At 46.2% G+C, this 13,720-nt stretch overlaps 1 protein-coding gene across 2 annotated transcripts in view; it reads left to right on the top strand.

Moving 5' to 3' along the window:
- LOC141153543 (venom factor-like) overlaps window positions 1-13,720 on the top strand; it is a 309,206-nt gene that overhangs the window by 257,387 nt on the left and 38,099 nt on the right. For both annotated transcript variants that reach the window (XM_073638454.1, XM_073638462.1), the window contains exon 38: window positions 1,603-1,680. In XM_073638454.1, coding sequence (XP_073494555.1) covers window positions 1,603-1,680 — 78 coding nt within the window. The remainder of the gene's footprint in view (window positions 1-1,602; window positions 1,681-13,720) is intronic.

Consider the following 13,720-nt stretch of genomic DNA (forward strand, 5'->3'; position numbering starts at 1 on the left):
TTTGATGACTGCTTTGCACACTCTTGGCATTCTCTTGATGAGCTTCAAGAGGTAGTCACCGGAAATGGTCTTCACTTCACAGGTGTGCCCTGTCAGGTTTAATAAGAGGGATTTCTTGCCTTATAAATGGGGTTGGGGCCATCAGTTGTGTTGTGCAGAAGTCTCGTGGATACACAGCTGATAGTCCTACTGAATAGACTGTTAGAATTTGTATTATGGCAAGAAAAAAGCAGCTAAGTAAAGAAAAACGAGTGGCCATCATTACTTTAAGAAATGAAGGTCAGTCAATCTGAAAAATTGGGCAAACTTTGAAAGTGTCCCCAAGTGCAGTTGCAAAAACCATCAAGCGCTACAAAGAAACTGGCTCACATGAGGACTGCCCCCGAAAAGGAAGACCAAGAGTCACCCCTGCTTCTGAGGATAAGTTTATCCGAGTCACCAGCCTCAGAAATCGCAGGTTAACAGCATCTCAGATTAGAGACCAGGTCAATGCTACACAGAGTTCTAGCAGCAGACACATCTCTACAACAACTGTTAAGAGGAGACTTTGTGCAGCCGGCCTTCATGGTAAAATAGCTGCTAGGAAACCACTGCTAAGGACAGGCAACAAGCAGAAGACACTTGTTTGGGCTAAAGAACACAAGGAATGGACATTAGACCAGTGGAAAATCTGTGCTTTGGTCTGCTGAGTCCAAATTTGAGATCTTTGGTTCCAACCACCGTGTCTTTGTGCGATGCAGAAAAGGTGAACGGATGGACTCTACATGCCTGGTTCCCACCGTGAAGCATGGAGGAGGAGGTGTGATGGTGTGGGGGTGCTTTGCTGGTACCACTGTTGGAGATTTATTCAAAATTGAAGGCATACTGAACCAGCATGGCTACCACAGCATCTTGCAGCGGCATGCTATTCCATCCGGTTTGCATTTAGTTGGACCATCATTTATTTTTCAACAGGACAATGACCCCAAACACACCTCCAGGCTGTGTAAGGGCTATTTGACCAAGAAGGAGAGTGATGGGGTGCTACGCCAGACGACCTGGCCTCTATTCACCAGACCTGAACCCAATCGAGATGGTTTGGGGTGAGCTGGACCACAGAGTGAAGGCAAAAGGGCCAACAAGTGCTAAGGATCTCTGGGAACTCCTTCAAGATTGTTGGAAGACCATTTCCGGTGACTACCTCTTGAAGCTCATCAAGAGAATGCCAAGAGTGTGCAAAGCAGTCATCAAAGCAAAAGGTGGCTACTTTGAAGAACCTAGAATATAAGACATATTTTCAGTTGTTTCACACTTTTTTGTTAAGTATATAATTCCACATGTGTTAATTCATAGTTTTGATGCCTTTAGTGTGAATGTACAATTTTCATAGTCAAGAAAATACAGAAAAATCTTTAAATGAGAAGGCGTGTCCAAACTTTTGGTCTGTACTGTATATACTGTACATATATATTTATATATTTACTGAATACTACATCTGTATGTAAAATCGTGTATTCAGTAACCATGCAGCTTCACAAAGCCATTTTACATACTTACATACTATTACATTACTATACCTGGAACTGGTTAAATTAATTACTTCATGTTCTCTTTTATAATTAGGAAAATGTGCAACTCTAGGCAAAATGACTGACGAAGACACTCTAAAAGAAAAGGCATGTGAAGTAGGAGTCGACTTTGGTATGTGTTTATGTATAACTTGCTACATTTATAACTTTTACTCAATTGCAGATGACTATTATTACTATTGTTATGATTATAAGATGCTGCATCTTTTATTCAATATATTATTTTTTGTTTTTGTGTATTAAATTTAACCCCTTACCGACATATGACGCACTGGAACCTCATATGCCGGCTCCCTGACTTTGTGCGAGCCGACATCTTTCCCGGAACACGATGACTGATTTAATGAGCTATCATGTGCCTTCATGACCTTTAATGTATATTTACATCAGTCTCTACCCTGTCCCTATACATTAAAGTCCCAGCCTTTAATGCGCCAAGCCCACATCTTTCCCCACATATGATGACTGATTTAATCAGCTGTCATGTGCCTTTAACAGCCATAGGTGGAGCAGTGCTCTGCCCATGGCTGTTAACCAGTTAAATCCCTCTGTCAATTACTGACAACGGGATTTGACACATTCCGTCCAGAATAGCCTCATTCATCCAGCCCATCAGTGCCCCTGTCATGGATTGTCATGACAGCCAGGAGTCTGTTGATGACACCCGTGCCTGTCATTATGATCCTCCTGTGAAACCCAGCCAGTGGCTGGCATACATAGGAGATCTTGATTATCTCTCTATACATAGCAGTTCTGATGCACTGCTATGTATAGCACAAGCCATTGGATGATCGCAGCTTCAAGTCCCCTAAGGGGACTTACAAATACAGTAAAAAGTGAAAAAAAAAAGTTTTTAAAATTCTGAAAAAAATTAAAAAAAACCCACCAAAGTTCAAATCATCCCCATTTTGCCGCATGAAAAATAAAACAAAAAAACCCCACATATTTGGTATCGCTGCATTCGTAAAAGTTTGATCTATCAAAATATAAAATAGATTAATCAGATCAGTAAACAACGTAACTAGCAAAAAATTTAAATGCCAGAATTACGTTTTTTTTGTTGCCTTAACATTATAATAAAATGCAATAAGAGGAGATCAAAGCATTGTATCTACCCCAAAATGGTATCAGTAAAAATGTCTGCTCAGGGCACAAATAATAAGCCTTTACAACACCTCATATCCAGAAAAATTAAAACATTACTGGTTTCGTAAAATTTCGACACAAGCAAATTTTTTTTTTACACATATACGACATTTTTTTCACCACTTAAATAAAAAAAAAACGATACATGTTTGGTATCTGCGTAATCATACTGACTCGGAGAATCATACTACCAGGCTCGTTTTACCGTATTTTGAACATGGTAAATAATAAAAAAAAAACAATTGCTGAATTGTACTTTTTTTTGCAATTTCAACACACTTGGAATTTTTTCTCAAGCGTTCCAGTACATCACGTGATAAAATAAATGAGGTCATTAAAAAGCCCAACTCGTGCCGCAAAAAACAAGCCCTCACACGGTTCTGTGGACGAAAAAATAAAACTGTTATGGCTCTAGGAAGAAGGAGAGGAAAAAACGAAATACCAGGAAATAGCCTTGTCAGGAAGAGGTTAAAGGAGAGAGCTATAAGAGAGTCAAGAGGCCTTAGTAATATATGCTTCACACCATCTGCATGACAGCTCTAGCTACTTCCTGATAGGAAATGCAATGCAAATTCAAGTTTATGCACTGTGCTGTATACATATTATATACAGTGTCTTGAAAAGGTATTCATACTCCACATATGTTCATGTTACACCCACAAACTGAAATGTATTTTATTGGCATTTTATGTGACATACCAACACAAAGTAGAAAGTATTTGTGAAGTGTAAAGGAAATGATACATGGTTTTCTAATTATTTAAAAAATATAAATCTGAATATTGTGATGTGCATTTGTATTCAGCCTCCCTGAGTCATCACCACTTCATAGGACCACCTTTCGCTGCAATTACTGCTGCAAGTCTTTTGGGGTTATGTCTCTATCAGCTTTGCACATTTAGTCACTGACATTTTTGCCCATTCTTTGGAAACTAGCTCTAGCTCAGTGAGATTGGAACAGCAATTTTCAAGTCTTGTCACAGGTTCTGAATGAGATTCAGGTCTGGACTTTGACTGGACCATTCAAACACATGAATTAATATCCTTTGATCTAAACTAGTGATGAGCTAGCATTAAAATGCTCGGGTACTTGTTGTTCGAGTCGAGCAAATTGGAATGCTCGAGTGCTCGGTCCGAGTAACAAGCCCAATGTAAGTCTGTGGGAAACTCGAGCATCTTTCCGGCGGCTCCCCCCGGGGGTCTGCAGAGAGCCTAAAAATTGCCCAAATCGATGGGAACAGTGCTCAGATCACATGGCAACAGCATGGGGAAGACCCCTGGAAGCATTTCTGACTTCCAGGTCAATGCTGTCACCAATGTTGTCAGAGGTATTACGCCAATTTTACAGACTCACTATAAAACATAAAAACGAAACCAAAATGGATTTTCCTGGGAAATATGTTAAGGAACATTCTTTCCAGGGTAATGACTTGTATATAAGGCAAAAAAAATATACAAAAACAAAAATGCTCCTCCACACCTTGAGCTATGTTCCCACGTAGTGTTTTTGAGGCGTTTTGCACTTTTGCACTGCTTTCATCCAAGACAAATACATTCACCAGGAAATGTAATTTTAACATTTTACTACCTCATCTGGCCATGTGGTGTGTGACAGATCATCAGACACATCCTGTTTCATTTATGATGGACGAACTCTGAAAGTCACAAAGCCTATTTTTATAGGGCTATCAGGCGGCCCTTACTATTCTTAAAGGGCCTACAGTCAGCCCTCACTATTGTTAGAGAGCCATCAGCTGGCTATGCTTTGTTGTTCCCATTATTAACGAGTGTGTTTCCTATACTGTTATTGCGTATGCAGTGACTGCAAGGGCTGCCAAAAATTTGGACGCAACCCAATACCCGTTTGAAGAGACATAACGGAAGGTCTCAGTAAAAAAAATGTTCCCATTATAAAGGAGCGGGTCTCCTACATAATCCCCATGCTGTGATTGCAAGGGCTGCCAAAATTTTGGAAAAACCCCACTAACAATTTAAAGACACATAGAGCTGGGCCACAGTAACAAGTATGACCTGTTCCCAGTAGAAAGGAGAGGGTCTGATATACAGTTATAGGGTATGCAGTGAGTCCAACGGCTGCCAAAATTTAGGAAAAACCCTACTAACAATTTAAAGACACATAGAGGTGGGCCTCAGTACCGACATATTCCCATTAGAAAGGAGAGGGTCTCGCATACTGTTTGCCTATGCAGTGAATCAATGGCTGCCAAAAATGTGGAGGAACTCCAATGCCCCTTGCAAGAGACATAGAGGTCGGAGGACCTCCTGAAAACAATGTTCCCATTATTAGGAAGTGGGTCTCCCACACTGTTTGCCTAGGCAGTGAAGCAACGGCTTCCAAAAATTTGGAGGAATTCCAATGCCCCTTGCAAGAGATATAGAGGTCAAAGGGCCTCCTAAAAACAATGTTCCCATTATTAGGAAGTGGGTCTCCCATACTGTTTGCCTATGCAGTGAAGCAACGGCTGACAAATATTTGGAGGAACTCCAATGTCCTTTGCAAGAGACGTAGATATGTTGATATGGTACATATGGTGGTGATATGGTGGAGGATGAAGATGCAGAGGACAAGACCAAATAGACAAAATCAGGAACTATATACCCATGTCTGGGTGTGAAGACAAAGGTGCATGGGAATAGAGTTAGACCTCCCCAAAAAAAGACACTGTATTTGAGTTTGTTACGCTGCTATCATTCGGTGGTGTTGAGAAGTCTGGCCCAATCCAGCCCTTGTTCATTTTTATAAGAGTCAGCCTGTCAGCATTTTCAGTTGACAGGCGGATGCGCTTATCAGTTATAATTCCACCAGCAGCACTAAAAACCCGCTCTGATAAAACGCTGGCGGCATGGCAGGCCAGGACCTCCAAGGCATAGAGAGCCAGTTCATGCCACATGTCCAGCTTAGATACTCAATGATTATAAGGCACAGAGGAATCACGGAGGACGTTGGTACGGTCGGCAAAGTACTAGCTCACCATCTTCCCAAACTTTCCACTACTTGGGAGAGAGTACCCTGTGCATCAGGGCTTGTGCGATGGGAGGGTCTGGGAAACTGTCCCAGAACTTGACAGTGTTCCCCCTGCCTCTACTGGATTGCATTTGTGTCTCTCTCGTCTGTACTCTTTGGTTGTCCAACGAACTGTGACCTCTGCCGCCAGTGTTTTCAGATGGGAACTTTTTTATTAGCCCTGTCCTGCACAGGAATAAGAGACCGAAAGTTCTTCTTGTAGCATGGGTCTAGAAGTGTCACCAACCAATAATGACTGTCACCCAAAATTTGGACAACGCGAGGGTCACGGGAAAGGCAGCGAAACATAAACTCAGCTATGTGTGCCAGACTGCAAAGAGGCAAGGCTTCCATGTCCTCACCAAGAGGAAGACTGACCATGCTCTCCTCCTCATCCTCCTCCTCTTCCTCCTCCTCCCTGTCCTCAGGCCATCCACACTGAACAGACGGTATGACAGTTGTGCAGGTAGTACCGTCTATAGCGCAGGAAACCAACTCCTGTTCTTCCTCCTCCTCCTCTTCCTCATTGTCACCCAATCCACGTTGGGATGAGATGAGGCTGGGCTATGTGTAATCACCCTGCATAGTTCCTTGCTCCATCTCATCGTGCTCCACCTGCAATGCATACTCTTTAATTGTAAGCAGAGAGCATTTTCAGAAAACAGAGAAGCGGGATGGTGACGCTAATTATGGCATCATCGCCGCTCACCATCTTGGTGGAGTCCTCAAAGTTTTGGAGGATGGTACATATGTCTGACATCCATGTCCACTCCTGAGGTTTTATGTGTGGAGTCTGACCTGAATACCGACGGCCTTGTTGATGCTGGTAGTCAACAACTGCCCTTTTCTGCTCACAAATCCTTCCCAACATCTGCAATGTAGAGTTCCAACATGTGGGGAAATCGCGTATCAGTCGGTGAGCTAGAAGCTGCAAACGCTGCTGAAGCATGGCAAGGGCGGCGGAAGCTGTAGCTGACTTTCTAAAATGGGCCCACAGGCAGCGTACTTTGACAAGCAGATCTGGCAGATCCGGGTAGGTTTTGAGAAACCGCTGAACCACAAGCTTAAGCACATGGGCCAGACATGGTATGTGTGTGAGCTCGCCTTGCCTCAGAGCCGCCACCAGGTTTCGGCCATTGTCACACATGACCATGCCTGACTGTAGGGTCAGCTGTGTCAGCCACAGATCTGCCTGCTCTTTCTGAGCTGTCCACAACTCTTCAGCGTTGTGCAGTTTGTCACCTAAGCATATTAACTTCAGCACAGCCAGTTGCCGCTTGGCCGATGCAGTGCTGCAGTGCTTCCAGCTTGCGACTGATTTGGAAATTTCAGAGATGGAGGCTGAAGAGGAGAAGGAGGAAGTGCAGGAATGTGGGGGCAACCCTGATTGACCAGGCCCCGCAATCCTCGTCGTCGGGAGGACGTGTTCCGTCCCAACGTTCGACTGGGTCCCTGCTTCGAGATGTACCGTCCCTGCCCACAAGCACTTGTCCACGTGTCCATGGTAAGGTGGACTTTCCCAGTAAGTGCATTGTTGAGGGCACTTCTAATGTTGTGGGACTTGTGCTCATGTAATGCGGGGACGGTACACCGGGAGAAATAGTGGCGGCTGGGGACCGAGTACCGAGGGACGGCCGCCGCCAACAGGTTACGGAAAGCTCCATGAGCCTAAAAGGCAACATTACAAGTGCAAGCATTCACAAAATGTGTGAATTTAGTAGTGTGGCCTGTGGGGCGTTGGCTGCGTTTTTGCGATTGCGTTCCAAGGACTGGGGTAGGGACAACTGAACGCTGCGCTGGAACAAGGACGTGGACGTGCTTGCTGATGGTGCTTGTTGAGAGTGTTCAACGACTGGTGCAGGGTGGGAGGCATCTTGGCATGCACCATGGACAGGGGATTGGCGTGCATGCACAACAGCAGAACAAGCAGTGGTGACACCCGCAGACACTGTTGCTGGACCCTGGGGTTCGGCGCACTTAGTTGGGTGCTTTGCTGCCATGTGCCTGATCATGCTGGTGGTGGTCAGGCTACTAGTTTTGCTACCCCTGCTGTTGCTGGCCTGGTAGGTGGTGCAAATGGCCTTTTTGGGGTTATTTGCAGAGTCTTTAAAAAATAACCAGACTCGGGAAGACCTAACAGTTGTACTGGCAACTTCCGTCGTGTTGGTGTTACGAGGAACGCTTTCCTGCCTTGTGCTTTCGGCCACCACATTGCTTCTTCCTGCCTGTTGTGGTGCTACGCCTCCCTCCCCTTGTGTGCTGCTGTCCTTGCTCTGTATGTCCCCCTGCCAGGTTGGGTCAGTTATTATATCATCCACCACCTCGTCCTCCACTTCCGCATTCTGGTCCTCCTTCTGACTTTCTGGCAATTGTGTCTCATCATCATCATCATCCACCACTTGCGACAGTAAATGCACTTTCCCACCGTAGCCTTCATGTGACTGTGGCTGCTCCAATATTTGGGCATCGCTACACGCGTTCTCCTCTTGACTCGCTTGAAGCTGGCCGGGCGAGAGGCCCGAATCTACAAATGGAAAAGTGAACAGCTCTTCTGAGTGTCCAAGTGTGGGATCAGTTATCTCCCGGCACTCGGCATGGTGGGAGGAAGGAGGATCAGGGTGAGGAATATGCGGTCCAGACTCACGGCTACTGAGACTTGACCGTGTGGAAGACAGGGTGGTGGTGATGGTGGCAAAGTGACTGGAAGCATTATCTGCTATCCAACCAACAACCTTTTGACACTGTTCTGTGTTTAATAGTGCTGTTCTGTGGCCCCCTATTAATTGGGACAAGAAGGTCGAGCGAGAAGATGTGGGTGTTTGTTGTGGCACAATTTCAGCTTGGCCACGTCCTTGGCCTCGGTCTCTGCATGCACCATCACCATCACGTCCACTTCCTAGTCCCTTGCCAGGCACCTTGCCCATTTTTAATGGAGGACAATATTTTCCACGTTCAGGAGAAATTGCTGATTTTGGAACGCAGTTATATGTGATACGTCTGCAGAGAACCACAATTTTAAATAGCAGGCCTGTAATTTACTAATACTATTCTTCACAGACACCTAGTGTGAATAACTTAACCGACACACTTCAACAGAATAGAAATGGAAGAAATGGCTGATTTTGGAACAGCCTTATAGGTGATATGTCTGAGAGAGAACCACAGTTTTAAATAGCAGGCCTGTAATTTATTAATAGTCTTCTTCACAGACACCTAGTCTGGAATTTCTGGATTTTTATCGCTGAAATACGGAACAGATCTGGCTTTATTCTGCAGTGAGAGCAAGCAAATGGAGCAGAAAAATGGTGTACTATGGATTGTTTTTTAAGCAAATAACCAGGATTAAGATAAAAAAAATGTCCCTGGCCCCTGATATCTGGGGCTATGTCTACAAATATCTGTAATTATAACAGCAGCAGCAGACAGGACGTTCAATGGACCCTCTTGTGCTGTATCATACACTGCAGTCTGCCACATACCCTGCCTGCCTCCTGCTATCACCACTGAATATATGCAGCTGAATTAATCCTCAGAAGGACTGTTAGTTCAATTGGAAATATATATGTTGTGGAATACCTATACTAACTATAAAGAAGCAAATCTCACCCTGACGCAGCAGCACCTCTCACTACTCTGCCTGATTCCGGGGTAGACTGTGACGAGCATGGCGGCGCCCAGTCTTATATAGACCTGATGTTGCTGTTCGGCCAGCCAATCAATCACTGTAATGCCCACAACTAACATGGCTACGGCATTACAGTGCATGGCAGGCAATCCCTGCATGTTCATTGGCTCTCTAAAGAGTGCCAAACATGAAGGGAGGGGACCCGAGTTCCCACCCGAGCAACCCGAAAATACTGGCCGAACGCCGAGTTTGTCGAGCACAGTGATGCTCGGGCAAGTACTGAGCAGTGGCGAGCACGTTCGCTCATCACTAATCTAAACAATTCAATTGTAGCTGTGGCAGTATGTTTAGGGTTGTTGTCCTGCTTGTCCTGCTGGAAGATAAACCTACGCACCAGTCTCAAGTCTTTTGCAGTCACTAACAGATTTTCCTCCAGGATTGCCCTATGTTTAGCACTATCCATCTTCCCATTAAATCTGACCAGCTTCCCTGTCTCTGCTGAAGAAAAGCATCCCCTCAGTATGATGCTGCTACCAGCATGTTTGTGAGGATGGTGTTTTCAGGATGATGTCCAATATTCGTTTTCCACCACACATAGTGACGCGCCCCTGGGCCTGTGTCGCGCTGCGTTGCGCACGCGGGAGCTTACCCGGAGCCGGATCTCTTGAGGGTTGTAGTCTCGTGGCGGTGACCCGGTCCGTGCCCAGGGAGTCAAACTGAGCGGCGATGTAACAGCGGTAGATGTAGGACGACTACGCCACCCGTTGAATGCAGCTATGGAGCTGCCGCTGCAGGACAGTCCGCTGAGGCCGGTGGATGGATGGTGCAGCGTAGATGGTATAACCCCCAACGGGAGGGGTATGGCCTCAGGGCAGCAGATGTGGATGATGGGGGTAGCAGGAACCACTCAGAGACGGTGCGGTGTAATTCAGGGTCTTTACTGGTAACAACGATAGACCCTCCCGGAGTACTTGCTAGTGAACGGGGCCTGGTCAGTCCTTGAGCAGATGGGATCTCCCCTGGCCAGGCGGAGTTGTAGGCCTCCCAAACTGACTGTACTCTTCTGGCTACCTTGCTAGAAGCGGATATAAGTAGCCCACGTCCCTGAGTGTACCGTGTGGTGCTCACCCATATGGCCGGTGACTCGGGGCCTTCTAATGGCTTCCGCTCCACGATGGCGGTGCTGGTCGTACGCGTGTGACCGTGCCTTCGGGTTTCTGGGCCTGAGGACCTGAAATCCCCTGCCGGTCGGCTTCTGCTGCTGGGTAAGAGTTAGTCCCCACAGCCTCGGACGCCGGGTCCGGTAAGAAAGCTTCTCAGTCAGGGCGAGCTCTGCAGCTGCCAGCCCCTGACTCGTAGTAGTATTGCTTCTGCTGTTTCTTGTCTCTACTCTCCTTGACTCCAGGCTCAGGCCCCTGGACAGGGCCTGCCTGTGGAGCAGAGCCCATAGAGCAGCTCTGCTCCCTGTCTTCTCCTCTCAGAACTCACTAACCCTGCCTCAGCCCCAGGTCTATATAGGGGAAGTCCTTCCCCTCCCAAGACTGGGCAGGAGGTGTGGCATGCACAGGATCCCTGACCAAAGGACCTCCCACCTGCTCTCAGACATAACATTACATTACTGTGGAAACCAGACCCCTGGGGTGCCACAATAGCGTTTTACGTTTCGCCGAAAAAGTTCTACTTTAGCCTCATCTGACCAGAGAATCTTCTTCCATATTATAGCTGTGTCCTGGCTTTTTGTAAACTTCTTATGGGTTGCTTTCAAAAAGGTATTTCTTCTTGCGACTGGCAAGACCATAAAGACCAGATTTGTGGAGTATTCAACTAATAGTTGTTCTGTGGACAGACTCTGTGGATCTCTTCTGACTGTTGCTCGCCCATCAACTCTTCCTCCTCGTCCTCCTCCATTTGTTCTTTGGCTCCTGCACCTTCACTAACAGTTTTTTCTGGTACTACGAGCCTCCCTCGATTGCTGTAATCCACACTCCCTTGGCACCCACCGTGCGACGACAGTCTGGAACTTAGAGATATTGTTATCCCTTTCGCATCCTGCTCTGCTTCCTCCTCTTCCTTTGGGACCACCACCTCCTCCCGTAGACTATTCAAAGTGTACTACTCCAGCATGTAGATGACCGAAATAGTGATGCTGATGACTGCATCATCAGCGCTAACCATCTTAGTAGCCATTTCAAAACAGTGTACAAGGGTGCTGAGGTCCTTAATCTGTGCCCACTCCACAAACGTGATTTGCACCATGTCCATACTTCGTTGGCCTAGGCTATGCAACATGAGATACTGCATCAGAGCTTGTCACTGCTGCCACAGTCGCTGATGTTGTCTGCGACATGCTGGTGTAGCGCAGGCACAGCTTTCTTAGAGAAGTAATGGCAACTATGCAACTGGTACTGGGGGACTGCGAAGGCCATCAGCTTTCGGAGATCATCTGTATCCACCAGGTGGAAAGGCAGCATTACTGTGGCCAACAGATTGGAGATGGTGGAGTTCAACCTCTTAGCTTTGGAGTGTGTAGAATGAAACAATCTTTTACGTGACCACAACTGCGGGACTGAGGGCTGGCTGCTGTGCTGAGAGAGGGTAGAGTAGGGTGAAAACGACAAATTGCTGGATTGTGAGTGAGGTGCAGGTGGAGATGTTACGGTGGATTGAGAAAGATGTGGTGTGCTCGGTGAAACAAAAACAGCAGGCATGCCCACTTCCATTATAACCGACGGGCTCTCACTCACCCCGACTGGAACGGGTAAACAAGTGAAGGTTATGCGGCCGGAGACCTGTGTGAGAACACTTGGCACGGTGACGGAGGAGGAATAAGCAGCTGATGCAGTTGATGGGGCGGCCGATGGTTGGTGAGGCCCTCTAGTTCACATTTTATTGCAGTGAGATTCCCAGACTAACACATGTAGATCGCGCATGTGCCGATTCATGCATGTAGTAGTCAATTATTGCAATTTTTTTCTCTACTGAGTCGTTTTTGCAAAGTTGGCAGATAACGTGAGTTGGGTCATCCTTTGCGGTCTCAAAAAAGGCCCAGGCCACTTGATGCAGCACTTGCCATCCATTGGAGCATATGCTCTTTCTGGCACTCATGTACAAGGCGTACCGCCGTGCGGCTGCCAAAGAAAGGGAGTGGAGTAGCCCGTCCAGTAACAGAAGTTGTCAGTTGTCTTTGGATAAGAGGTGTCAGTGTTGGTTCACTAGAGCTTTCACTAACATTATCACCTACCCCTCGTAAACCTTGAACACCAACTATTCCCCCTTCCACCACAACCTCGCTTTTTTCCCACTAATTTTGGATGTAACCTTCCCCTCTCTTAACCAGCTGTTTAACAAACCTATGCCCAGACCTGTCAGACACCTGTCACTAAATGATCAATCAGTATTTATTTGCTCAGATAGTGTGGCTGGAGCATGCTATTAGCAACAAAAAATTTGATTTTCTAATGTGGAGTCCTGGATAGAGCAGAATCTCAGCGCAAAACAATTACAAGCTGAGATGTGGTCTTGTTTATGTAGCACGGCATTACCAGACAAAATAGATTTTCAAAGGGTACTCCTGCATGGAGCAAAATATCAGCCCAACAGAGTTCTGTACTGAAATGTGGCCTGGTGTCTCTGTCTGGACCACACTATTAGCAAAAATGATTGATCTGCTGGAAGGTTGATTTCACAGTCACACAGGACCCTATCTATCTAAACTATCTGACTTACAAGCAACCACCTAGCTAACTATCTCACTCTCTCAGTATCCAGGGAGCAGCAGCAGGAGCAGCCTCTCTGTGCTGTTACACTATCAAAATGGCACCAAAACAACATGTCTGCTCTTTATATGGAGAGGGACATGTGACTTCGTCAGCCAATGACACAAGCCCTTGTGTCTGGACGTTGTGGATGGTTCCTTCGCCCTGATCGGCTTGCCGGAATCTTCACACATTAAGTTAAGAAAAAAATAAAAATTAAGAATATCAGTGCGCTGCTCTTCTGACCTCTCCCCACCCCTTCCCCTCATCAAACACGTATGATGAGCGGGGGAGGACATCACCACTATCCTAGCCAAAGTCCAAAAAAATACACTAGTGGAAACGCGATCACTTACCGCCCGCACTTTGGCCAAATTTTGCCGATTTTGAGTAAAAACGCTCGGGGGTCCGATAATGAATCCGAATGTGCAATGTTCGTGCCGAATTTGAAGTTACCGAACGTTTTTCGAACATGTTCACTCATCTCTAGTAGTGGCAAATGTAATGTCAGCTTGCAAGCTAGCCAGATTCACCTTTACAAGGCTTTAGTTCTTTAGACAATTTTGCCAACTTTTTGTACACTTTGAAGAAAGAGCACTGT

The sequence above is a fragment of the Phyllobates terribilis genome, unplaced genomic scaffold (assembly GCF_046119375.1).
Source record: "Phyllobates terribilis strain yellow unplaced genomic scaffold, ASM4611937v1 Scaffold_1__5_contigs__length_1240528914, whole genome shotgun sequence".
Taxonomy (NCBI): Eukaryota; Metazoa; Chordata; class Amphibia; order Anura; family Dendrobatidae; genus Phyllobates; species Phyllobates terribilis.